The following is a 27584-nucleotide window of genomic DNA, read 5'->3' as shown; positions in this document are numbered from 1 at the left end:
GAATTTTTTGTTGCTTTAGTTCTATTCAGTTCACAATAGCCTTCACCGTACTTAAGAGCAGTATTACAGCTTTCTCTTTAGCAGGGCTTTCAATCTGTGTACCTGGATCCTTTGTTTCTGTTCTCCTTCCTTAACCCCGGGCTTTAGCAGGCTCTAAACTAGAACCCTGACAGATGGGGGTGTTCTCTCTTTATTCTCTTGCCCATCACAGCAGTAGAGGGCCACTGGCTGGTACTCAGTGTACTCCAGGTCCTTAGCGCCTGTGGGGTTTCTCCGGGTTATTATTCCCGCCCTCCGCACGCTATGCACCTAGGATCGAGGAGCGGGCGATGCCTCCCTCGGCTTTCCTGCCCCTCCTCCAGGGGCAGATGACCACTGTCTCCTACTCATTGTAAAGCCTAGAGTATGAGAAGAGTTCTAATTCCTACTTTCTGAGTTTTGTTTACCATGATATCTTAGATCTGTGCTTGAGTACCATTGTTGCAGAAGTAATAGCACCCAACGTAATGTTCGTAAAAATCCACCAACCACATAATATTCCAAAATTCTGTGCATGCTTGACTATGCGATAATTATGCATATGGCCTGGTTAAACCCATTCTCCAATTTGGAGGTCAGAGTTTGTTCATGGTAAATTTTCCATGAGTGCTCTCTGTAGGGTCAAGGGGCTATGGCTCATTGGCAACGAGAGAAGGGAAAAATGTTATCTCTTGTCTACCCATATTTAAATGCTAGATAAGAGAGTGACTTCCCTCTGAAACTTTGCATATCCTGGAGTTATAATCCACAGAGCCAAAACAGGAAAGCTACACAAAGTGTATCAGCTTAGAGTATAAGCAAATAAGCTATTGCATGATGAATTATGATTCATAAAAGGCTTTTATTTAATATAAATGTGTTCATATTTTACTGCTTATAAGGTTCCTCAACAGTATGAATTCACACATTTTTCTTCAGTTTTTGCTAACTGCAGCTTTGGGAAAGATAATATAATATTAAAATACTGGGCGAGTGAAAGTCACTCACTGTTCTATTTAAAATATAAGTTTTTCAGTCTGTCTTCTTTTTCATATTGAGTGTTATGACCTTCTTGAACTTGGGAGGCTTTTTTTACACAAAATTGAAATAAGGAGTTACATAAAAGTAATGTCCAGTGGGAAAAGCATAAACACTGCAGAGCTGATACATTTTTCCAGCCCTTTGTTGTTCACTGTAATGCCTTTTAGAGCATTCTTTGTAGGCCATGGTTCCAAGCATCTAAGGACAAGGAATATTAATCATTGGCTCTGTCTCACATTTTACTAGATATGTTTTCCTAGTAGATCACAAAAATGTGTTGGCTTTGATAGCCTGTGTACTTCCAGAGTACATCTAGAAGAACGGTTCTCCCATAGAATTAAATCGGGTGAATTTGTTCCACGGTGATTTCTTCCAGGCATCTCATTGTATTTCATCATGTAAAAAGTGATGTGATTATGGGCTTTAGTCAGAATGTTATTTTGTTCCCTTAAGATTCATTCTCAGGAAGGTTGAGCAAATTTGAATTTCATATGAAAGCTTTCTTTATGTGCTTCAGCAACGCTTTCCCTTTATAGAAGAGAAAATCTTCTTGTTGGAGAGATCTACAGATCTCCTCAGTGCCTGTGGGACCTGGGCCAGCAGCAGGGGGCCTTCACCCAAGGCTACTGCTTCCTGACCCTCAATAATGGGCCCGCTGTGCAGATTTCCCAGAGAGAACGTTGGTGTTGCAGTTATCCAGCCCCTCCAGAAATTTGTCACTGAGCAAAATTTACTTTCATCTCCCACTAGAAAGACTCTGAGTTTAAGAAAAGAAAAAAAAACTAAGCTAAAAAACAGGAATTTCATTCTTGCTAAGAGACAATGCAGTAGAGTGGGCAGAACATGGGTTAAAGAGACAGCCTCTAGCCCTCCGTCGCTCTGTGATGTTGGGCAAGTTACTTAGGCCTTCTCAGCATCACTGTCCATGTCTGTTAAGAACTGAGGTAAGCGTAATACCTTCCTTGCAGGGTTACCATAAGGGTTAGAGATAAGGTTTGTAATGAGTGTAGCACTCAGTGGGCACTTAATAGATATGAGCTGCTATTATGGCAGCAAAGCATAGGGTTAAAGCAGGGACTCGAACCAGACTGTTAAGGTCCAAATCCTGCCTCTGATATATACTAGCTGCCACTTAGGCAAGTTGCTTTACCTCCTCATACCTCAGTTTTATCATCCCCCAAATTATGGAGAATAATAGTACCCACCTCTTCAGTAGGATAAAATTTATTAATACATATAATGGACCGGTGTCTGGCCCATACAGTAGGTACGATGTAAGTATTTGCTATTATTCTCTTCCATTCCAGACAGTTCAGACCAGGGCGGGCTCAGGAGATGGGATCCCATTGGAGGTCTCAACTGAATATTAGTCACTTCTGTTGGTCTGTACTAGATGGAAGGTTCTGGCTGTTTTTGTCAAGATATCTGTGCAGATAAAATTGGCTTTAATAAGACGTGTCAACAAGAAGAAGAACAGAAGCAGCAAGTACAATTTATTGTGTATATACTATATGCCAAATACACGCTAAGCTCTTTACCAATATTAATCCATTGAGCTCTCACAATTACCCTAGGAGATAGGTACTGTAGTTATTTTCATCTTACAGCTGAAGAAACTGAGGAACAGAGAGATTAATTGGTGTTCTAAGGTCACACAGCTCCCGTGGTATGGACTCAAAAATCACACCTAAGTTTTCTAGTGGCAGAGTTTGTGCTCTTAACCACTCTGCTGTATGGCCCACTATCTTCTGTATTAAGTGGAGAACCTGCCCTGGGGCTTCAGGCTTCCTGTGCTTCATGTCTTTTTCAATTTGATGAAGCAAGTGAATATGATGGACAAATAATTCTATGCCTATGTGATAAACTCCCATGACCATTGTTCTTCTGATTAGTGGTGGGCTAATTAAATTCAAAGAGGTTTTGTGTACGTAGGCCTCTTATTTTCTAGATGAGGAAACATCTAGACAGAGTACAGACAGTTTTCCAAAAGTCTCAAGACAAGTTATGAAGAGAACTGAGACTCAGGCCCAGGATTCTTCTTTCCATCATTCCATCAAGCCTGTAGTTCGAAAAGTGGAAATGACAGTTGACCTTGGACACAACTGAATACTATTTCTAATTATCATGTGCAAACCCGTAACAAAAGTTGCCTCAATACAACGCCTAGTCCTTGCTTTTGCAAATGCTAAGTCATGCTTTGTCCATTACCAATAATGTCAGTATTTTTGCAGGGAGGAGAAAAGGAACTTCAAGCTTCCCGGGCACGTAAAAGGAAATGTCAGTGGAAATGCATGCCAAAACAAATATCCTTAGTTAGGAAAGAAGCTATTATATTATCAATACTCTTTGCCTTCAGTGGCATTTCCTCTGCTGCAGTCACAAACACCATCTGCAGCCGGCTCCTCTGAAGAGGGAAAAACTTGAAATGCGTAATGTCTGGTGCTTGCTAGCTGAGAAATCTCCCAGTACAGCTTAGGAAGAACAAGAGTGCAGTTTCTGATTCAATGAGACAGAAAGGAGCTGTCCTAGGCCTGTGTCAACTTCTCGTGCTCTGGGTGTTAGATTCGGCGAGCTGTATCCCCTGGTAAATAACCATATCATGGGCTTCACTAGTCTTTACTTGGTGCTTTTCTGTTAGCAGTGACAGAGGGCGTGCGTGCCTTTCCCTACAAACTCAGCGGCTTTCTTCTCGCTGCCCTGTTGGTACCGCATCATTTGTGTACTCAAGATGGTCCCCTTAACTCAGGAAATTATAAAATTGGAAAAAAAAGTGAAAAAATAGGTCTCATTTTAGACACATCTTTTCCATCCCCATCAAATCCGATTACTTATTTCCCCGTAGTTCAGGTTACATAGAAACTCTATTCAGACTAGAAGGCCCGTGAAATGTTTTCCAAATCAAGGTGAGAAACAAAACAGACCACAGCTTGTAAAACATATTGATCTATGACTCAAAAACTAGATCAGTTGAAGCAAGCCATGATGAACAAGACAAATGAAACTCAAACTGTTTCTTCATAAACTTAAAATTTTTTGAATAATTTTAGATTTACAGAAAAGTTGCAAAGATGATACAGAGAGTTCCCACTTACCCTTCATCCAATTTTCCCTAATGTTAACATCTTAAATTACTATGGTACATCTATGAAAACTAAGAAACCAGCACTGGTACATTACTATCAAATAAACCCCAGATTTTATTCAGATTTCACCAGTTTCTCCACTAATACCCTTGTTCCCTTCCAGAGTCCCATCCAGGGTACCATATCTCATTTAATCGTCACATCTTCATCTCTTCTGGTCTGTGACAGCTTCTTTGTGTCTTATTGTTTTTTAGCTTGGACTGTTCTAACAGTAAATCCACATTTACTCCTGTGATTCAAAGATAAGACCACTGACTATTCCAGCAACTCACCTAATTTACAAATTCTGATCTGGATTTGAAAGGACTGAGCTTAACAAAATTCTGCTTTGAAACCACCTTATGACCAATCGCAGCCTCTAGAATGCTCGAAGTATTCTCCACTAACTCTCCCTTTTGAGCCACTACTGAGGGGGTGCCTTTCTCACGCCCAGCATGTTTTTATGACCAGCGGGCTTCTCTGGTGGTCTTTTTGTGTTGGGCTTTGACAGTGGGATCCATAATGATTTGATTCAATCGTTCACTAAATGCTAGAATCCTCTCTACAACATCTGATAAGAGTTTACCGGGCCTGTGTGAACCCCGCAGCCCCTATATGAACACTTCCAATGACAGGGCACTGATTACCTCCCCAGAGAATCCATTCTATCCGTTTTTGGACAGCCCCTATTGTTAGAAATGGCATTGTCAGAATGAGCCCTGATCTATTTCCTTGTAGTTTCTCTTCATTGACCCTATTGCTGTCTTCTAGAGAATCAAGTTATTGGATGGCAAGTAAGCTCCATCTCCAGTCCCACTCGCTCCAGGGGCGTGGAGGGAGTCAGACACTTGGGTGGTCCAGCTTTGTTAAGATAGTATCACTTGGTGGGTGTCTGAATTGGGGCATGTGACTCAGCTGCTCTGGGCCTCATTGGATTATTGTGAAAATGAAATGAAGTAACGGATATGACAGCACCTGGCGCGTTGCCAGGCACAGAGAAGACTCTTAATACATGAGACTTGGTCAGGATGAGCAACTCCTGAATACTCAGAATGAAAAGTACCATTTATGTTGTATTATATTATTGTATTCTTTGCTCTTCCTCACAGCGGTGAATTCTAACTTTCCCTTCGTATTAACAAACTTCCTTAAAGACTTACTTTTATTTTTCTGTTGACTTTTTTTTCCTCGAGGTTTAATTAAGCTGTTACTGAACAGAACTCAAGTGTTAAATAACCTGAGAGGATCAGTTCCTACCATTCTTGAATCCCATATATTGCCAACGTGTGAGATTAGTCATGGTAGTGGATGGGAGAATTTGGAAGGGATTAGCAAATACCCCTGCTAATCAACAAAATATGCAAATGAGGGCCCCTCTTGTGGCATTGATCTCAGTCTCCATGGCAACACCAGGGTTAGCTGTGTACAGGGGAAAAAGTGATTTCAAAGCTGCGAAGTATGATAGAAATCACTGCAATGGGCAGCAAGGCGGAAAAAAAAAAGCACAAAAAACCCTGAAACATATTTCCACTTCTTGAAGAAATTCATACAACTTCCTATAGGTTTTTACTTCCCTGAGCCTCTACTACTGGAATGTTAATTGACAATGATATAAACAGAAAACAGCAACAAGGAGTAGAAAAAGTCAGAAGTGATCCATGAAATCTGTAATCCATCTGTTTGACCAAACAACTATAAATTAAGATTATTTGGGGCTTCCCTGGTGGCGCAGTGGTTAAGAATCCGCCTGCCGATGCAGGGGACACGGGTTCGAGCCCTGGTCCGGGAAGATCCCACATGCCTCAGAGCAACTAGCCGGCGAGCCACAACTACTGAGCCCGCGTGCCACAACTACTGAAGCCTGTGCACCTAGAGCCCGTGCTCTGCAACAAGAGAAGCCCCCACAATGAGAAGCCCGTGCACCGCAACAAAGACCCAACGCAGACAAAAATAAATAAATAAATTTTTTTTAAAAAGAGAAAAGAATCAAAAGAAAAGAAAAGAAAAGTTAAAGAAAAAAAGATGATTTGCACATCTGAGTGTAGCAGGATTTGTCTGGGTTAGGAACCCAGTTCCAGCAGTCACTAGCTTAGCCAAAACTTTAACCTCATTGTACCTCATTGTTCTCTTTTGTAACATGGGGATAATAATCGTTCCTACCTCATAGGGTTGCTGTGATCGTTGAGTAAGTCAACACGCGTAAAGGGTTCAGAACAGAGCCTGGTCCAGAGTCAAAGCTCCAGAACATGCTAGCTTCTATTATCACTCCTCCTCATTATTATTATTCCTGCTGGTTGGTCGTGATTCTGGAATAGAGACTACCTTTCAATTTTATACACTGTGAAGAAAATACAGGGCGGGAAAGGTTATATTTTCCATTTTCTAATTTTGTTTGTGCTGAAAAAGACTTGGAAATGTCAAGCCTGGAGAGGTTTTATAGGTATTATCATCTTCAATTTCAATAAAACACTTAGGAAAATGGTAACTGTGATTCTGGTTGAGGCATGGGATCCAAGTAAAGCCACATCATTGTTTAAACTCTCATCAAAATCTAGGAGCAGGCGGATGACTGTAAGGTGGGATGTGATCAGAATTGAATTCATTTACCTCAGAAACCGAGTCACCTCTTGATCTAATTAATTTTAATATATATATTTAATATGTATATGTATTAAATATATTTATTAATTATATATAAATCTCTCCCTCTCTCTCTCTCTCTCCCTCTCTCTCTCTCTCTCTGAAAAACAAACCCAAGCCCCTGTACCCTCGTGGGCCAGTTTTCTTTGTGGTCTCAGCTCATTTCACCTTGCCTCTGTCTGTTGGTTGATTAGGTTTCTAGTCCAAGCAGGATAGCTACAGTAATTCAAGTTTGGATTTAACTGTCAGTGCTTACATTTGAGGGGAGATTATTCTAACAGATACCGGGCTACTTGCTTTGTGAGGTCAAAATTGTTGCTCCTTTTTTCTTTTCTTTTCTTTTTTTTTTAAAAATGCAAACAGAACTCCTGCCGATCACTGCCCAGTAGTTGAAACCTTTTGGAGTCACAACCTAATGGAGCTGAAAGGGAAGGAGCCTAGGACTCAGAAACCTGAGGTTTGAAAGCCTGCTGGCCTCTGCTACCCTTTGACTTCTTTCTTCACTCCGCTGCCCTCTGTTTCCCTGCATACCTTTTTGTAAGCAACTACACTGCCTCCTTGGAATGAGGCAGGGCCTCAACTGATCAATCAATAAATTAGGTGTGTGATGGTAGGCAAACCGTGACCTCTTGGTGAGAAACAGTTTTCTGGTCTGTAAAATGGAGCCAATTGAAATCTCCTCTGGCTTCGTCGCCAGTTCTCAAGCATATCAAATCAGACGATGGTTGTAAAAGGGCTCTGTCAGACCTTAACGTGTTGTATACTTCTGAAGAATTATTTTAATATGAAATATGGGCCAACCTAGTTACCAACGTGATTTAACTTCTTTCCCTTTCACAAGGATCCAGTCATTCCCGGCTTATAGTTGGATGCCTGAACTATATAGTTCTTCTGTCTATGTGAAAACATGCATTTGTAGGTGAACCTACTCTTATCAAAATAGACCCGTCCTGCATTTCAGTTTTCCAGATGCCTCCTTTATAAACAGAGAAAGGGACAGTTAGCTAATTCATTTAGCCAAGAAACAGCCATGTTATTGAGTCCCTACTCTTTGTAGCTGTGGGCATCCAGCAATGAGGGCTCTGTCCCTGCCGTGGGAGCTCACTGTTTGGTGGGCGTGACAGACAAGTCGACGGAAAATGAACACTGTAAATGCCATAATAGCTATGGAGCGGAGAAGAAGAAACTGTCTTTACAGGGGGATTGTTGAGGAAGGTTTCCCAGGGGAGATCACGCCTGAAATAAATCTTAAAGCATTTGCTAGTGAGAGGGAAGAGAATTTTCAAAGCTGTAGCAGTTGGAGTGGCTGAAGGGCTGGAAGGGGTGTCTTGAGGAAGGGAAGTCCTTTGGTATGGCTGAAATACAATGTGGCTGAGAAAGGAAGGAGGGGTGACAAGGAAGTCTGGGGCCTCATAATGGAAGGCTTGGCAGTGGAGAGCCGCCGAGAGTTGTTAACAGGGCGTGCCTGATCGGATTTGTCTGCTAACATTGGAGCGGTGAGCAGAGAGGAGGCCATGGGGAAATTCAGGCGAGAAACAAAACTGGAATAGGTGAAAGTCTTAACGATAGGGATTTACAGAAGACAGTAAGAATACAGAACCTGCAGTACTTGGTTACTCCTTGGAAGTGAGGTGGGAAAGCAAAGGACACAGGATCATACCTAAGTTCCTGGCTTGATTGAGATGGTGGATGAATCCAGAAAGGAGTAGGCTACGAGAAACACGTGTAATAGCCACATGGAATAAGAGAGGAGGAAACAGTTTGGGGAGATGAGTTCAATTTCAGATTTGTTTAGTTCGAGGTCCTGAATGGCATTTGGGTAGAACTATCCATGTGTAGAGCTCAGAGGAGCTGTCTGAGCTGATGAAAGTGTAGGGGAGGACAAAGTTTTCCTCAACCCTTTTGGGTTTCAGACCCAGCCTCAACCCTGGCTGGGTCTGAACAGCACACAAAGACAAATTAACAAGAGAAAAACATACAAAATTACTGAGCGTCAGGTTTACGTGACATAAGTCTTCATAAGGAAATGCAGACCAGAAGGAACAATTAGACCTGAGTATTTTTATGCTAGTTTTGATGAAGAATGGGCAGTCATGTAGAAATATAATAGGCCAAGGAGTATGAGGTAAGTGTAGTAAACTGGGGGAAACTCAGCAAGGCCTTTGGAGATAATGATGCTCCTTTCCCCTGGGTACGAGAAGGGCACTTCTCACATGAGGGTTTTTTTTGTTTTGTTTTGTTTTTGTTTTTTTTGCGGTACGCGGACCTCTCACTGTTGCGACCTCTCCCGCTGCGGAGCACAGGCTCCGGACGCGCAGGCTCAGCGGCCATGGCTCACGGGCCCAGCCGCTCCGCGGCATGTGGGATCTTCCCGGACCGGGGCACGAACCGTGTCCCCTGCATCGGCAGGCGGACTCTCAACCACTGCGCTACCAGGGAACCCCATCACATGAGGGTTTTATGACGTGTGTCTGGGGAGAAGGGAGGATGGCAGGTGAGAGTGACTTTCCTGCTTTTGCTGTTTTCTCAAACTCCTTCAGCTTAACATTTTCAATGTGCCATATTTAGGGGCATGATGTCCTGAACTCTATCAAAAATGATGGAAATTTCTGGAGTTGTTACAGTAGAAAAGGTAGTTATTTCCTACACTATTCATGAGGCTGGGTCCCTATCATATATCAAGAGTCAGCTAGGTGTCATCTCCTTTTAGAGTCCTTCCCTGACTTTCCAATCTCAATTAGTTTCTTTGGTATTACTCTCGACTAGCATTCTGTTCTTTTGTTTTATAGCAGCAATCACAATTTATAACTACTTATTTATGTTTAAGAGTTCACTCTTTGGCTCTTCATGGGACTCTCATGTCCATGTGAGCCCGATCCCATCTGCCTTGTTCACTGCTGTATACCTACAACTCAGCCCAGCACATAGTAAGTACTCCAAGAACACTCGTTGAGTGGATGAATGAAGAGTAAATACCTACAAAGAGGAGGATGAGGGAGAAATTACACAGCTTAAGACAGAATCCTAAGGAACTCAAATGGTCAGTAACACGAAAAGGAGACTGAGAAGGAGTAGTGAAATATAGGTAGGAGGAAAACCAGGAGAACAGAACCTCGAGAAGCCTATGGAAGAATGTCAAGAAGAGAATGGTCAATGGCAACCAATGCTGCTGAAGGGTTGTGTAAAGTAATGACTGAGAAGCAGTCATTGCAAGTAACAATAAGAAGGTTATTGATGATCTTAGTATAAGCAATTTTAGTGTTAATGGTGGAAATAAAGTTTGAATCAGGACTTCTAGTCAATATGTTGAACTAAGGTCTTGCAGAAGCCCCTATCCTTCCATAAAAACATAGAAAGAGTGGATAAAACAGAAGCATGTCTTTGACAATATGAAAGAAAATTCAAAATCTAAAAAGAAAACTTTCCAGGTGACAGAAACAAGGCAGCAATTCAAAGCCAAAGCAAAGTGCAACCGTTAAAGCTACATGGCCATCAAGAGTACTAGACTTGGATATATATCTTGGGGCTTAAGGTGAAGCCACAGCCCTGATGCAGAGCCTCGAACTTCCTGCATAAAGCTAGGAGCCAGAAGTCCTGTCCAGCTCATGATAAATCAGGACTCAAGGCCTGGGGATGCACAATATAGGTGGAGTGTCCATTCTGGGCCTAGAGTGTAAGAAATCAAAGCCCCACGTCTTAACTGATACTAAAAAGCTGGGAAATTAAAATTTAAAAATGGACTTTGATCCAGTGAAACTCAGAGAGTACTGGCAGAGAAAGAACACAGAATTGTAGAGATGGATAAGTCTGCTATGCAGGGTTCACATAGGACTTCTACAGAAAAGAACTCTCCTGCTGAAGGTGAGCCCACAGTCAAATTTACAGAGCAAGAAGGGAAATAAGACACTGCAGGGGTAGTCAGAAGTGACAATAAACAGGGTGATCTATATTCCAGAAAAGTTGTGTAATAAGGCAATATGAAAGAGACTTCAACATAAGCATCTTCAAAATGTTCCATAGGATAAAGGAAGGAATAGAATCCATAAGGTATAAACAGCATGCTGTGAAAAAAATAGCAGACATATTAGAAAAGATGAAACAGACATTATGAAAAGTATATATGTGTGTGTATACACATGCATGTATGTATATACATATATAATTTTTAATATGCTATATGTAATTTATATTATGTAATGTATAATACAGTATTTGTGTTGCGTCAGTGGAATAAAAACAAAATCAAGCAATAGACTAAATCCAGGGAGAGGGAATCGGTGAAGCACCCCGATTCTACAAAGTTAAAGAGATGGGACTAGGAAAGAGAAGTAAGAAAGAATGGAGGAGAGAATGACGTCTCACATACACCTAATAGAAGCTTCAGAAGAATAGAGACTTAAGGGGAAGCAGTAGATGAAGAGTTGATGGCTAAATTTCCAGAATTGAAGCAAAACAATTGAACAATGGAAGGAGCATAAGAAGAGGAATGCAGTGAGTAGGAATATTTTTGATGTTTTAAATATATTCAAAGGTCAACCAAATACTAGTTGTCCCTCTCTAAAAGGGATATTGAAATCTATAGGGAGGAATCGCCAGGAATATATACACACAGACACACACATAATATATGATAAAATTAGAGTGAATGGTGAATATGAAGAAGGGAAGTGGGTATTGTTGGTGAAGATGTGGGGTATTTGTTGCTGCGCGCAGGCTCTCTCTAGTTGCGGCGAGCAGGGGCTACTCTTCGTTGTGGTGCGCGGGCTTCTCTTGCTGTGGAGCACAGGCTCTAGGCGCGCAGGCTTCAGTAGTTGCAGCACGCGGGCTCCAGAGTGCAGGCAGGCTCAGTAGTTGTGGCGCACGGGCTTAGTTGCTCCGCGGCATGTGGGATCTTCGCGGATGAACGCTCGAACCCGTGTCCCCTGCATTGGCAGGCGGATTCTTAACCACTGCGCCACCAGGGAAGCCCTGCAGGGGACCTTTAAACTGAGGATTCTCCAAAGCTGTTAGTTCCCTTGAAGCTACTTTGGCAGGCTGTTCTGTCATTTTAATGTCACCACTAGAGGCGCTCTTTTGTAGTACAATATAATATTGCCTCCATAAAATCTGTTAGAATGAGCCACTGGCGGGGGGCAGGGGTCATGAGGACATTATTAGTAATCATTAACCCAGCACCGATGAGAGGAGCTGAGAGGAGCTGTCTTATTGGAAAGCACCGACCCAGGGATGGGATATTGGGAAGGACAATATTAATGAAGGAGAAGAATTAGGACAACCTGGATGCTAAAGTCTTATCTGCAAGAGCTGGGGCCTCATAAGGGCGGTGGGCATCTGGGCTGAGGTGCTGGCTTTACAGCATTGCCTGAAGCCTACACGGAGTGGACACACACACACACACGTACATACAGCATGTTGTCTTGGTTCTTCTTATAATGAAATAGTGCACTGTTGTTTCCCTTAACAATTCTGTTTAAGTATATTTTTTTCAGACCAAAGGATACCAATATTCTGATAGAGAAAGTAGGCACTGGTATTTTAGCGGCAGGAAGAGGAATGAGTAAGTAGGAAGATTTTTTCATTTGTTTTAAATATATTCAAACACTAACCAAATCCTACTTGTCCCTCTCCAATAGGAATACTGAAATCTACACAGAGGAATTACTAGGATTATGTGGCTTGGACAGTCATTTCCCCATAATCTTTTTTTTTTTTTTTTTTTTTTTTTTTTTTTGCGGTACGCGGGCCTCTCACTGTTGCGGCCTCTCCCGTTGCGGAGCACAGGCTCCGGACGCGCAGGCTCAGCGGCCATGGCTCACGGGCCCAGCCGCTCCGCGTCTTGTGGCATCTTCCCGGACCAGGGCACGAACCCGTGTCCCCTGCATCGGCAGGCAGACTCTAAACCACTGTGCCACCAAGGAAGCCCTCCCCATAATCTTTAATTCATTTGTTAGCTTAAAGTTTTATCATCATCATCATAAAATTATTTAATAACTGCCCACACGCAAATCTCTGGTTGCTAAGCTCACCCCAGTTATTGCAGGAGGAGAATGCATGACTCACTGTGGCATACATGCCAATTTAATTTTCATTTTGATTGGCATCTTTCCAAAAGGATTACTTCTACTAAACCCTCTGCTGATGGCAGTTGTAAATCGATAAACTACTGTACACTTGAACATCACCATTGACAATATTGTGCGGAACGCGATCAGTGAGTGGGGAAGGGAAGACAGTTGGTTTACAAGCAAGAAATAAACAACTCACAAACGTGCATCAGAGCCTCCACCTAGCACATTTTATTTCTCCCAATCCCCAGAATGCTTCACGACCATACCTGTAATCAATATTTCACAGAAAAGTACACTCCTGGAGAATGGTTACAATAGGGGATCAACTTGTTGCCAAGTGATTCGAAGTGTAGGGGCATCATAATCCAAGATTGTGTAAATCCTCTCACCTGAGGTGAAGTAACATAGCCTGGTAAGAACTCAGCACCACGAGTCAGTTTAACCCAGGTTTGAAGTCTGGCTTTACCCGGTTTCATTCCCCGACTTCCTAGCTCTTTCTCATCCTCCAAAATCCATCTTTAGTGGGATGGTTGTGTGTGTGTGTGTGTGTGTGTGTGTGTTTCTGAAGCTGACGACTTCTGCCCACAGTTAGCTGCGCCTCCTTTTGCATGCTCCCAGCACTTTGGACATTGGTACCACTCTTACTGTGCGTCATCACATTTGGTTTTAGTCATTTTATTTACTTCTCTTTCTCCTCCACTTGAGGCCAGGGACAGTCACTGGAGAGGCAGTAGAGCAGTTTTAAGAACATGGGATGTAAGTCAGAATGCATGGATTTGAATCCTCCACTTCTTACCTGAATGAACTCATTAACCTCTTTTTGCCTCAGCTTCTTCATCTGTAGAATGGGGATAAGCCCATAAGGTGGTTGTTAAGTATTAAGTGAGTCAATAAGGGTAAGGTACTTAGAAGAGTGCCAGGGTTATAGTTAGTGCTCGATAAACCCATTGTAGCTATTCGTACCTTTGCGTCTTTCAAGGTACCTTTGCACCCCTTCGGGGTGTAGCTTGGTACATGGCAAATGGTTCTCAGTCGATTTTAAATGAATGAATGAACAGTTTGGCCCAGGACAAATTCATTTAACTTCTCTTGCCTCAGATCTCTTCTCTAAAATGAGGTTGTTAATTGAGCATCAAGGCCCCTGTTATGAAATCAGCTTCTCAAATTGCTTGAGGTCTTCAGTGGTTACAGGAGAAGTTAGTAAATAGTTTCAATCTGTTGATTATACTTTTAGCTGTTTGTCAGAAGGGAAAAGTTAGAGCAAATTAGTTAGAATGGATACTGGAGAAACCCGATTGCAAAAGAATAGTCATGGGCGTCAGAGCGTGGAAGTGAATACATTGTGTGTAATATTTTTCTCTCTTTGGGCTGAACTCAAGCTTCCTGTAGCTGGAAGCAGATGGCACAAAAGTGCTTACAGTGTGGAAAGCCAGTTTTCCCCGTATGAAAAGAACTGAGAGAATTGGGAGTAGCTTTCACTTCTTGTCTCCACTAAGTAGGGGTGAAGAAAAAGTCCGGGGAATGTCTTTTGGGTCTCGTAGCATCCCCAAACCCCAGATTACCTGAGTCAGACCACGCCCTGGTGTCAGAGTACTCCCTGGGCTGAGAAACCCAGGGTCGCATTAAGCAGTGATTTATAATCGTTGAATTTTAGTGAGAAAGGTAGTGAAGTTTCCTTTAAATATCGCTCTAGGAAGTTATGAGCTGTGCTAATAAATACGCAGAGGTCATATCTATTCTTGTTTGTTTCACAATTCACTTTTGTTTTTTCTTAAAAAAGAAAAAAACATAACTGAGTTGAAAAGCATGCCATATTCCATCTTTTTCTGTTAACCAAGCCAAGAGATAGCCATATCCGAGCACCACTGTTTAGTGACCCAAATTCCGAACCCGGTGCCAAGAAGAAAAGGGGCTGGCCTTGTACACATAACATTGTATTGGCTGACGATCCTTAGTTTAAATATGGGCACTGCCACCTACGTACAGGCCAGGAAACCATAGATATATCGCTTAGTCTCTCTAGACTGCCCTCTCCTCTTCTATAAAATGGCGATAATGACAACACCTACCTTACAGGTGTTGTAAGGTTTAAGTTGCTTATCCAATTATAACCACAGTATTTATCGAGTGTTATCACCATTTGAAACCCCAGTTTGGGCAAAAAAAAAAAACAACAACAAAAACACAAAACCCAAACCGAAAAACAAATGAACAACAACTAAAGCAGAGTGGAGAGTTTAAAACTCCTCTAGGGCATCTGCACAGTTCTCAGGGGGATCATCGACCTGGCCTTTGACCCCTCCTTAGAATCTGGAGGATACCATCTTCTCCAAATTCAGCAGGTTCTGCTGCCCAAATTCTGGCTGCTGTCTGAAAAGAGATGTGTTAAGACTTAATCCTGAGAGAGCACTGAAGTAGTTTCCCATACCTCTCTGCTCCTTTCAAAGATGGCAACCCTTGACAGGAAGTTGATGGAAACAGTGCCATTGGCAAATAGGAAATCAATCCAGAGTTCCTTATACTGCTTGTGAATCCCGCCCCCCTATGCTGAGTAACCGTGAACATTAGATCATTTGTAAACACTGCATTCCCTTCCACACATCTTGAGTTTAGGTCACCTTCCTCCAGAAATCCTATTTCCTGAAACAGCTTAGATCCAGAAAAATGACTGTCTGCTTCTGCCTCAAATCCTCCATTCTTTTTTCCCCCTAGCTTTTCATTTAGATTACTTAGTTCACTGGGCAAGAAATGAACCCAGTGTTACAGATATTTTGCCTCTGAGTTTTGCACATTTCTCATCTGCCATAAGTGTTTCATCATAGAAACACCTCATTTATGTTTGTTAGCCACCAGTCACCTCATAAAATAACAACTGTTCCTTCAAGATCTTCAAATATCATTGAATAAAACTAAATCGATCTCAGAGAAGCTGGTGCTTGTGCTGGCTCTGCATGCTCCGTCACCACTGGGGCAAACCATGTAGTAGAGAATAAATGTATTGTATGTACAAAGTATTACCCACACGTTAAATGAGAGAAACTTTAGAAAATGGGTGCGACTGCCTTGACCCACATGTTCCAAGTTCACCCAATATGATCTTCCAAAGGCAAAGGCACTAGTTATCTCCATGCCCCATCAGACAGGACCTTACGCTTTCTCAGTAATGGCGTTGCTACCCTTTTCCTCGTGACCCCTCCTTGGTTGCAGGTCATGGGTATGTGAATAGTAGTGTAGTTTTAATGACAGAATGAGAGCCTTGAGTCCACATATCCACCAAGGTAGATAAGGTTTCTGTTGTAGTCACGAAAGCTTCTATAGGAAAATCAGCAATCAGCTATGGTATTTGACAACCCCTGCTGAAAAGAATGTTTTCCTTGTACAAAACTTCAATCCCCACATCTTGAAGCTTAAGCTCATTTTCTTGTGATCCTTCCTCTCTCCGAATGATCAAGGGAGAAACTTCCACCCGAGCAATCTGATATTTTTCTCCAGGTTTTCTTTTTCTTTCTTTCTTTTTTAAACATCTTTATTGCAGTATAATTGTTTACAATGGTGTGTTAGTCTCTGCTTTATAACACAGTGAATCAGCTATACGTATACATATATCCCCATATCTCCTCACTCTTGCATCTCCCTCCCACCCTCCCTATCCCACCCCTCTAGGTGGTCACAAAGCACCGAGCTGATCTCCCTGTGCTATGCGGCTGCTTCCCACTAGCTATCTATTTTACATTTGGTAGTGTATATATATCCATGCCACTCTCTTACTTCGTCCCAGCTTACCCTTCCCCCTCCCCGTGTCCTCAAGTCCATTCTCTATGTCTGCGTCTTTATTTCTGTCCTGCTCCTAGGTTCTTCAGAACCTTTTTTTTTTCTTAGATTCCATATATATATGTTAGCATACGGTATTTGTCTCTCTCTTTCTGACTTACCTCACTCTGTATGACAGACTCTAGGTCCATCCACCTCACTACAAATAACTCAATTTCGTTTCTTTTTATGGCTGAGTAATATTCCATTGTATATATGTGCCACTTCTTCTTTATCCATTCATCCAATGATGGACACTTAGGTTGCTTCCATGTCCTCTCCAGGTTTTCTTGATTAAAGTGACCAAGCAGGTAATCAGGGACCTTGAACTCTTGATGTTGCAGCTGCTATGGCTAATTAAAATGGCAAGGAGCTGAATTCATAGATATGATTAATAGCATCAGGGTGCTTTATGGTTTTAATGTTCATAAATTATGACTGCACAATGAAATTTTTATATGGGTTATAGGATTTTTCCTCTTAAGGATCAGAATTAATTAGTGTGTTCCCAATTGATTTTATTTATCTATCTATCTATTTATTTATTTATTTGATTTAAATATAAACCAGAGGTGGCTTCAGTACATTCTATAGCTTAAGTATGTAGAGAATGATCTCAGAAAGGGGACATAATGAAGACCAACCCCACTATTCTAGAGCAGTGCAAGCCTAGGGTTCCCTGGCTTTTCATTCCGAATGCAAATCAGGAGAGAGCCAATCAATTGCTAAACAAATTGATTCTTGAGATCTTTGTTTCTGAAGCATAATTCCCCTAAATGATCTGACTAGGAGAGACTCTTTGCCAGCTAATACATTTGTCAGGTTATGTTGCAGAATACAGTAGTCATTCTTTCTGTCTCCAGAATTCCAGTGTGACATTGACGAGATTTCCTTAAATTTCATTTTTCTTCCTGGTTGGAGTTAAGTGGCCGGAGCCTTTGCTAATGGCGTTTCTCTAATCTCCTCATTTGTATTTCTATCCAGTCGTTTCTCTCAGCTTTTGGACATAATTAAATAGACGACAAAAGGTGGTACTTGCTGCCCAGTCTCTTCAATACCCCCTCTGCTGCCCTACTCAGTTACCAGCTGGATCCCAGTGCTGCTTGACCATGGTGCACTTGAACCTGCCCCCCTTCCCTCCCTTTGAGCTCATCATCAGTCCTTGACCTGGTAACTAGCTGGTCACTGAGATGTTTTGACGGACTGTCAGTGAAGTTGGAGAGCCAACTGGCAAGTGGCTCTGAGTATGTTTATCTTCACTTCATGGAGGAAGGGTGTTTGAAATCTTTTCAGAAAGACAGCCAGTTCCTTCCTGCTCAGAAAGTACTGAGGCTGCTCCTGATGAGGCTGTCTGAATTCTCTCGTTTTTACTCATCACAGTCACATCTGTTTGGGTTTCTGCCTCTCTCCTGGAGATGCCTCTTGAGAGCAGGTCCCCCCAGCTTCTTTCCAGCTCCGCCAAGGCCTGCCAAGAGAGATTGGCAGACAACAATCGCATTCTCTGCTCTGATAGCTCACATAACTCTCCCTGAAAAGAATGCCAAAGCCTGCTTCTCAAGTGAACCCGTGAAGAATGGAGCCGAGGAGACTCGTATTTTCCTTGGGGATCCCATGTGGAGTTTATATTCTGATGGGATGGGAAGAGAAAGGGCAGAGGGCAAGTGAGGAGGGCAAGGTGAAGAGGTAGGAGGAACAGGCAGAAAAATCATAGGCTCCCAGGGCCCAAAAGACTTTCCAGAACCTCTCATCCAGAGGTCTTCAAATGTTTTGTTTTTAGTAGTGGAATCTTTTTATTTTTATCTTTTTCATAAGAAATCACACAATGAGTCCCAATATATAAAAGAGAGGAAAGAAGTGCTATGGTTGAAACACGGGTGAGGGAACTTACATCTGTGTACTCTTAGGGCTCTGCAGGATACGATTTGAAAGCCATTCATGAAGTCTCAAGGATGATTTTAAAGATGGGAAAACTTGGACTTCCCTGGTGGGCCAGTGGTTAAGACCCCATGCTCCCAATGCAGGGGGCATTTGATCCCTGGTCGGGGACAAGATCCCACATGCTGCAACTAAGAGATCCCACATGCCGCAACTAAGATCTGACCCAGCCAAATCAATAAATAAATATTTTAAAAAAATAAATAAAGGTGGGAAAGATGAAGCGCCAACAGGAGATACGACATGTCCAAGGTCACACAGCCAGTTAGTGGTAGAGACAGGATTCAAAGGTATGCCTCCTGTCTCCCAGGCTAGAACTCTTTGTGAGTTGACTTGGAGAAAGGAGCCAAGGATGCTTTCTTCCTGAATCTGATGGAGGAGAGAGCTTGGTGGTTAGGGCAGTGGGGAGCAAAGGTCTGGGAGGAGCTGCAGCGAGTAGGCCCACCTAGCATAGAGGAGTTGGGAGCCTTGGAGTTAAGCAGGGAGAATTGAAACTCTGGATCTGCAGGAGATCCAGGAAGTTCCCTAACAAGGGCGCAGGGGGAACTGGTAGGAGCAGAGCAAGACAGGAGCAAAAGACACTTTGGAAGTGTCAAAGGAATGTTCTTTATTCATCCTCCCACTGAAATGTCATGCTGCTGGCCTGGGGTGGCAGTAAGACAGAAAGGAAAGGCAAAATATGCTTCTCTAGGGTGGCCTGCGAGTCTTTCTTTCATTATTGCCTTCCCAAGATGAATGGGGTTTGGGGACTTCCCTGGTGGTCCAGTGGTTAAGACTTTGCCTTCCAATGCAGGGGGTGCAGATTCAATCCCTGATCAGGGAGCTAGGATCCCACATGCCTCGCGGCCATAAAACAGAAGCAGTATTGTAACAAATTCAATAAAGACTTTAAAAAATTGTCCACATCAAAAAAAATCTCTTAGAAATAAAAAAGATGAATGGGGTTTTAGCACAGATCTGCTTTGAGCGTTTCAGAGTTATATTCACACTCTTCTCTGAGAGCACCTGAGAAATACACACGAGAGTTAGGAAAGGATGAAAATATCTGCTTCATTAGTGGTTAACGTGATTGTACAATACAGTTTGGACCCAAAGTTAAAATGGCTTTCATTCAGTCCCTCCCCGCCACCCCCTGCCCACCATGATCCCTCTCCAGTGATAGACCTCTGTGAGTTCTCTCACCGGAGACAGGAGAACACATGTGGTCTGTAGGCAGACACACCACAGAGAGTTAGCTGCCCCTATCTCCAGTCTCACCCATCACACGTCATTCGTTTTCCTGTCCATGGAATTGAAAGAATAAAGGGGGGATATAAATGGGCAGAAGTACATTTTATGGGCTGACAGGGACATGGGACACAGAGTCTGGTTCCCCCATACCTCACACTTTTCAAGAGACGTTAGAGCAAGAAAGATATCTATAAACACCCATAGAATCATTTGGTTATCAGCTTTGACCCAGTGGTTCCATGCTCATGGCATAGAGTTTAATTCTCTAATGTATTTTTTTAAAAAAAGCCTGAGGTGGTGGGTAGGGGTTAGTGACAGAGCTGGCGTATTTACATGTTTGTGTTTGTGACTTTGTAATGACGTGCCCCTCCTCTTCATTATATATTCCTGAAGTCTTCTTCGTGCCTGTCTACCTCAAATACCCGCCTGAAAATACCTTGTGAATGGCATTTGGACAAGCAAACAATGTGTGCTCTCCCGGTGGAGAAGCGGAGGAAAGAGCCCGGGAAAGCCCTCCTCATTTTCTCAGTACCATTCCCTCATTCTTCCCAAGTTCTCTCCCTTGCCTGAATCAGAACTCTGTCTTTCTTTAGCTTTGTCATGCCTGCTTTGGTTCAAGGTCCCAAGAGAGCAGCAAGAGGAAAGAAAGGAAAAAAAAAAAGGCCCTTGGAGTTGGTACTCAGCAGAAGGTAAAAACATGGCCAGTGAGTAGGAATCTCATAACTGTCCGTCCCACACCCCAAATATTTGGTCCTGGTCAGAGCTCCTTTTGACCCCTCTTTTGGTGAGATTATTTCCCTTCGTGGTACTTGGAATTCAAATCACATACACTCTGAGCCAGGGAACATCTTCCTACCCTTCAGAATCAGTATCGATCAGTCATTTGTCAATTATTTTCAATAAACTTTTATTGAGCATAAATCATGTGACAGGAACTGTGCCAGGAGATGGGAATATAGTGGTGACCAAGCCCCAGTCCCCATTTTTAAGGTGTTCAGAGTTCTGTGGGAGCAGACCAGGGTTTTTCCCCTGTGAATTCAGGTCTGAAGATACTTCGATGGGCTTGAGGTGCTAAAACTCTCCTACCTTGTCCTTCCTTTTGGGAAAGTGCAAAGCACAAAGGAGCAGTAGACTAACCTGCAGGGGATTTCAGACCATTCGGCATCATTCTCCTGTATCTATCCATTTCAGTCCCTGCACTTTCACCCCCGCCCACTTTAGCAGACACATAATCGTGCTTCTGACAGGGCAAGAGACACTTCAAGGTTGGAGAAAGGTGGAAGGGAGGTGGCAGCAGCCTCCCCGGTGGAGCAATGAAATTTACAGAAGGTTCAAGTGATTCAACTCTGATGGGCTAAGAAGCCTGAAAGATTTCAGTTTCTTAGTTGAGGTTCAGGCAAAAGAGCTCAGGAAAGGACCAGAGTCTAGGCATTTGGTTGTGCATCTGTATCAATTCTGAAAAGATCTGCAAAGGGGTGGAGGTCCAGTAAACAGCATAGTGGTAGCTCCACGTTGGAGCAGACTTACTATTGGGGGGCTTCCTTTCTGGCATCAGAAATCAAGTTAACATAGTAAAACCATCATGTCTGTTTGAAGGGACAGATGTGGACGGACTATTCTTTTTGTTACATTTGACCTCAAAATTCCTTCTTTCTTCTCCAGATTAAAATATAGAACAGGGAAGGGACAGAACTTGTGAACTGAGCGAAGTGAGCAACAAGCCAGACTTGATTCCTGAATTGAAGGGAGGCAGGCTGCCTGAGCTTGAGGGGGTGGGGAAAGTTAGGGTGTTGGAGACGCGCCAGAGCTTAAAGAGGCTCAGCCCTGCATTTCCCAGATACTGCTTGTGGTACACCACCCGAGCTCTTTGTTTGGATCCCAAAGCCGAACAGAATGATGAGGGGGCGCATTCTGTTTTGTGGAGGGGAAAAACGGGGTTCGGGCCGCACAAATTGGCCTGAAATGAAAAGTCAGCAAAAAGCACCGGGTGGCAGCGTGGCGTGCGGGCGCAGCTCTGCAGTGCCTTCTGCTGCTGCCGCCGCTGCTACTGCTGCTGCCGCGGCCGCGGGGGCTAAAGCAGTCTGCGAGCCCCGGCCTCCTTCCTCAATGGCTACAAGTGTCGCCATGCGAAAAACCTCAGCGAGTGTGTGTTTGGAGGGGAGTGGGTGTTGTGAGTCCGAGCCTGGGGCGGGGGCTCCAGCCCGGGCGTAACCTGGCCAGCTAAGAGTCGCACACTAACGGAACATCCCGCTCCGCCGCCCCCATCGCCAAGCAACCCCCGGCTCCTCCAACCCAACTGCCTCATCCCAGTGCCTCCTCCATCACTGTTTCCTCCCTAAGCTCCTTCGGGAAAGAGGAGGGGAGAAGGGTTTGGGAGATTGAGCCCCTACAGGTGTTAGCCCGAGCGGCCCGCCGGGGACTTGGGGGGTGGGGCGGGTGGGCGGCCCGCGGCAGGGAGCCAGCGGGCTGGGCTCCGGGAGGGAGGGGCCGCCGGGGGAGGGGGCCGCGGGAGGCCGTCGCGCTCTTCCGGAGGGTGCCTGCGGCGACGGAATTCCTATACTGAGTCTGTGCCGCGCCCAGAGCAGCAGCGGCGGTAGCGGCGGCAGCGGCGGCAGCGAAGATGCAAGGCCATTACCTGTTTGAGCCCCGTCGGAAAGCTGGCACAGGCCAACTTTTCCCGATCGGCAGGCCAAGAAGTTGCAAGGACTAGTCGGAGGCTCGGAGGGGCCAGGGCGAGGGCGCGCTCCCCCGCGCGCTTCCTCCATCCCCCCCTCCCTGCTGCCGCCCGCGCTCCCGGCCTCTCTCCCGCCCGCGCTCCCTCCCTCCGCCTGCCTCCCTCCTCCGGCCCCCGCCGCGCGGCACCGGGCGGTGGGTGCCGCCAAACTCCGACCCGAGCCACTTGGACTCGCACAGTGTCCTCGGGGCGCAGGGGCCGAGCGCACGCACTCGCGCAGCTCTGCCTCCGCCTGGCAGTCTCGCCCGCGATCCCGGCCCGGGGCTGTGGCGTCGGCTCGGACCCAGGCAGCCGGCAGCCCGCGCGGGATCCGGACCACCGCCGGAGGAGCTCGGCCGGCATGCTGAGCCCCCTCCTCGGCTGAAGCCCGAGCGCGGAGCAGCCCGGGCGAGCGCCGGCTCCGGAGACGAAGGCGGCGGAGGCGCGAGACCGAGCGGACGAGCGGCGGAGGAGCGGGGGGAGGAGGCGAACCCGGAGAGGGGCCCGGAAAGAAGTGGTGGTGGTGGGCGTCGTGGCCATGGCGGCGGCTATCGCCAGCTCGCTCATCCGGCAGAAGCGACAAGCCCGGGAGCGTGAGAAATCGAACGCCTGCAAGTGTGTCAGCAGCCCCAGCAAAGGCAAGACCAGCTGCGACAAGAATAAGTTAAACGTCTTTTCCCGGGTCAAACTCTTCGGCTCCAAGAAGAGGCGCAGAAGGAGACCAGGTTGGAAGGGGCTCTTGGCTGGCTTTTTCGCCCCCCCGTACTTTACGGGTGTGGAGGGGGCTGGGGGGCGTGGATGGAAGCGGAGGTGAGTTTGTCGGCGGCCCATCTAGTGCGGATGTGGCCACCTAGCCGGTGTGCGTGCGTGGGAAGCGATCGCTTTCTCGCCTCCTTCGTAACAGTAACAGGCTTGCTGCATTGCAACTGCCGTGGGACAGGCGCAGAGCCTGGGGGCATACCCTGCCCAGCGGGCGCGCAGTCAGCTTCAGACAGGCCACATGTGTGCAAGCCCGTGGGCTCTGGGCAGGCGTGACCCAGACGTGGCTATCGCGTGAGTGGCGTGTTAATTGCAGGCGCGGAGCTGGGCAGACCCCTGCCCACCCCCCACCCCAGGAAACCCGGGGAATCCCTCCCTTGCCTTCACCTCCGAAGCTCTGACCCTTCCCCTCCAGCTTCCACCCCCAAGGGCCGTGGGCTTCCGCTATCTAGGCATTCTGTTTCTTTGATCACTTTTAAGCTTATCGGGACAGACTTGTGGTGCAGCTTTGAAATATTTGCTGGAGAGAAGGGGGTGGATTCCTAGAACCTGTGGCAAAGAGCTTAGTGATCTGGTTGAGACTAGTCAAACTGTGGTTACTTGCTACTAAAATGCAGGATTCAAGAGAGTTTAAACTCAGAGCCAGATCGTGGGTCCTTTTGAGCCTGTTCAGTGAGAAGAGTAGCGCGGTATTCCGGTGCCAGGGGAAATTCACACAGCTAGAGGTGTCGGGTTGCGTCAAGGTAGACCTTCAGGCGTAGAGGCAGCTTATTTGGCTATTCTCAACCAAATGTATCCTTTAAGCTGTTTCCTTCCTTTTACTAGATAAATATCACAGAATTTCAGACTTATTCAACAATCTGTTATTTCGCTATTTGTGTGTTCTACACATCCTGGAATAGAAATGCAGACACACATTTTCTGCTCGCTCGAAGTTTTTAAGGCATTAGCTGTAAATTAGGCTTGTTTTTAAACAGGTTTAAGCGGTGGCAAAGCATGATTATGTGGCCTGAATAATCACGTAAATATCATTTCAGTGCAGGTGTCTGTATTCAATAAAAGCAAATTCTGGATAACATGGCTGTTATTGATAAATGAGGCACTTCATTAATCTATGGTGATTCATAATTGAAAATCATTTTGAGAATATTTTGGACAATTATATTTGATAACGAAATTTGAAAATAAATATGAACTAATTTTCTTTCCTCCCCACCAACAAAACCCCTGCCCTTTGCACCCATTTTCCCTAAGGATAATTAATACGATAGGGTATGATAATGGTTGTTTTATTCTCCCCTCCCCCTTTTTTTGTATCGCGGCTCAATTTTCTAAATAGAAGTCCTTTGATGGGGTTCCGGGTTATTTATGCGTTTTCAACCTTCTTAGAATGGAGGGAGTTCTTTATTCTAATTGTGGTATTTCTGAGGGAAATCTTTGCTAGTGTGTTTTTGGTCCCTGCTTGGTAAACCCACTGTAAATCATCTTAGTATTTCTCCTTTTCCTTCCACATAAGAAGTAGCACGTTGTTAAAAGGCAGAATATGCCATTTGCCAACCCATTTCGAATGCTCAATGAGATGGAGTGCCACTCTGTAAGCCAAAGGACACGCTATCAGAAACTGTCTCTGCTGTCAGTAGCTTTAGGGCTTTACCAGTGTTACCAGGTAGAAATCAAATGTTTCTTCAGTTCGGAGATTGGTTCTGAAGCTTGGAGTTTGTTGGTTTGTTTTCTTTCTTTCAGGGGACTCTTTAAAAGTGTCATCTGACCTTTTCCACTAAAATTTTTAAATGAAATTAGAGTTCTGAAATCTGAGTCTTTTCAACTATATATGTACAACTTATCAATTGATCCAAACCATCCTTCTCCTTGCAGAGCCTCAGCTTAAGGGTATAGTTACCAAACTATACAGCCGACAAGGTTACCACTTGCAGCTGCAGGCAGATGGAACCATTGATGGCACGAAAGATGAGGACAGCACTTACAGTAAGTGACTGCAAAATAAATAATAGTATATCCCAGCATGTTGTTGACATTGTGTTTTCTTTCTTTTTTTTTTTAAATTAACAACCCTTGCTAAATCCCAAAGCAAATCCAAAATAGAGTCAACACTATATAATCCTGTTTCAGCAGGTTAACCTAAAGGAAGGGGAACGTGAAAATATCTAGAATAGTGAACTGTAGCAAATAATGTTGACACCATTCTAAAGAACAATCCAAATGTCATCGCCATGGTAATCTGGATAGATTTATGGCTGTCCTTTGGATTTTATTACTTTTTTCCCACAGAAAATTTACTCACCCACACACTGATCCTGAAATAGCACGGTTATCTCTACTCTTAAGAACCGGTCTCATCCCAAGAGAGAGGAGAGGTTTCATGTCAGGAGAATTCATCATTACAAGCTTTCACTTCTGCTCCCCCCACCTCCACAGACACTGATAACTCTCAGACTAATTGGGATTTTAACACTGAGATACCTCCACAGGTGGGTAAAGACATTTCTTTGAGTGCTTTATTTTTATCCGTGGTCTTAGGACCGAATTGGAGACCATCATGGTTAACCTAAAAGAGAAACACATCAAAAAGAAAGTCAATTTTATTTCCAATTACTGAAGGATAGTGATTCCAAGATATTATATAACCTTTTGTTACATATGCTTTATTTATTTGGAGTCATCAAAACATAAACTCACAAATAGTAACGCCCTCTTCAATGGTAATAATTGGTGGGGTTTTGCAATTAGCAGGTTGCTGCAGACCTATTCAATGTTCCATGAGGCTAAGCCACCTAGCTCTCACCACTCCTTCCCGATTTTCCCTAATTTATATTGCATTTCCCTCAGGCTTTGTTATTTTCCCAGAAATAGTCCCATTGCCAAGGAAAGCCCATCTGAATGCTAACAAGTCCTCTGCAGCATTTTCAGAGATGTGGGGCTAGAGACAACAAAGCCATAGACAAGGGTTCCAATGTTCAGTGTTAAAAGAGTTTCACATCCTTTAAGAAAGCTTCCTGGGCTGATTGATGGCCAATGCAAGACCTCAAGAGGAAGTCACCTTTAATTACCCTTAAAGAAAGCTCTGTTGGTACCTAGGGTGAAAAAGTTCTATACTTAAATGGTTTACTAGTTTTTTGGCACTGTTTTGCAAAATGCAGTGTTACTGTTGTGGTACTGAAGTTCTACAATGAGTATGCTAGATGTTCTTTCATGCATACTCTTTCTTCTATTTGAAAAAAATGAGTCAAGGGTAACTAGAGGGTTTTACTGCACTCCTATAACAGACATGAGTCCATTATGACCAGTAATAAAACATTCCCATAAATTGTATGTTTAAATCGGTGTTTGGGAAAGAAATTAGGGGATGTAAGCTGCTCCGTTTTCCAAAGTGCCTCAGCAAAACAGATTCGTTGGGCATTATTGGAAGTTCACGATCAGCTGCGAATGAACCCCACCCGGTCAGGTTTTCCCCCATCTACTTTTAACTTTTTTTGCAGATGGAAATCAGTGAAAAACTTATTTTGGGTCCAGTGTTCACATGCGTTTCCTGAAAAGGGAAAAAAAAAACTCAGACAATTCATTTGTTTATAAACAGCAATATGGCACACGCATCAAGATCACACTGTGTATGTAGTCATTTTAGGATGTTACACACACATAGATATATACACACAGACACACACACATATATGTATGTAAATCAAGGCTCCATTTCTTAACTGGAATCAGGTAGTGGGTTTTACTTTTCAATTCTTGCATATGCATAGCTTGTGCCTTTCAGTTGTCTTATAACTGACTGATATGCATGGCATTTCTGTATACTAATGATATTGTCAGGCCTTTAAAGAGACAGAATCTGTGTTTAGACACAATGAAATAATGAGAGGTGAGTCAGCTGATGGTATTACCATCACATGAAGCATACAGATGAAAAGTATCTCAAAATAAATAGCAGGTCTGTGGGGCTTCACTCTACCCATGCTGCCAAGTATAACCAGGGGCCAGAGAGCTAGCGTTTCTTCCCACTTAAGTACACTGTAGGGTGTAAGTCATCATGAAACAAGAATGTTTAATGGTTAAAGTGATCATTAAAATGATCATCATTAAAATGGAAGTTTAGCCATGCAGATGGCTTCTTTTTTTCCCCAAGCCCAGCAATTTTCTTGGCATTCATTATTTAATTAATTATTTTAAATGAGTGGAACAAAAATACAAGTTTTTTTTCCCAACTATCACTTTTTCATTTTA

General features: G+C 44.0%; 1 protein-coding gene across 4 annotated transcripts in view; it reads left to right on the top strand.

The window, feature by feature from the left end:
• The window catches only part of FGF13 (fibroblast growth factor 13), a gene marked incomplete at its 5' end in the record, with an annotated part of 525641 nt that overhangs the window by 435324 nt on the left and 62733 nt on the right, over positions 1 to 27584 (top strand). For 3 of the 4 annotated variants that reach the window (XM_082681965.1, XM_082681966.1, XM_082681967.1), the window contains one exon: positions 25212 to 25322. In XM_082681965.1, the coding sequence (XP_082538091.1) occupies positions 25212 to 25322 (111 nt within the window). Of the gene's footprint in view, positions 1 to 23115; positions 23303 to 25211; positions 25323 to 27584 lie in introns of those variants that run through there. The other variant, XM_082681968.1, reaches the window with a different exon arrangement.

The sequence above is a fragment of the Grampus griseus genome (genome assembly GCF_964374135.1).
Source record: "Grampus griseus genome assembly, chromosome: X".
Taxonomy (NCBI): Eukaryota; Metazoa; Chordata; class Mammalia; order Artiodactyla; family Delphinidae; genus Grampus; species Grampus griseus.
The sequence above is the reverse complement of the archived record's forward strand: the minus strand, read 5'-3'. Positions and strand labels throughout refer to the sequence as shown.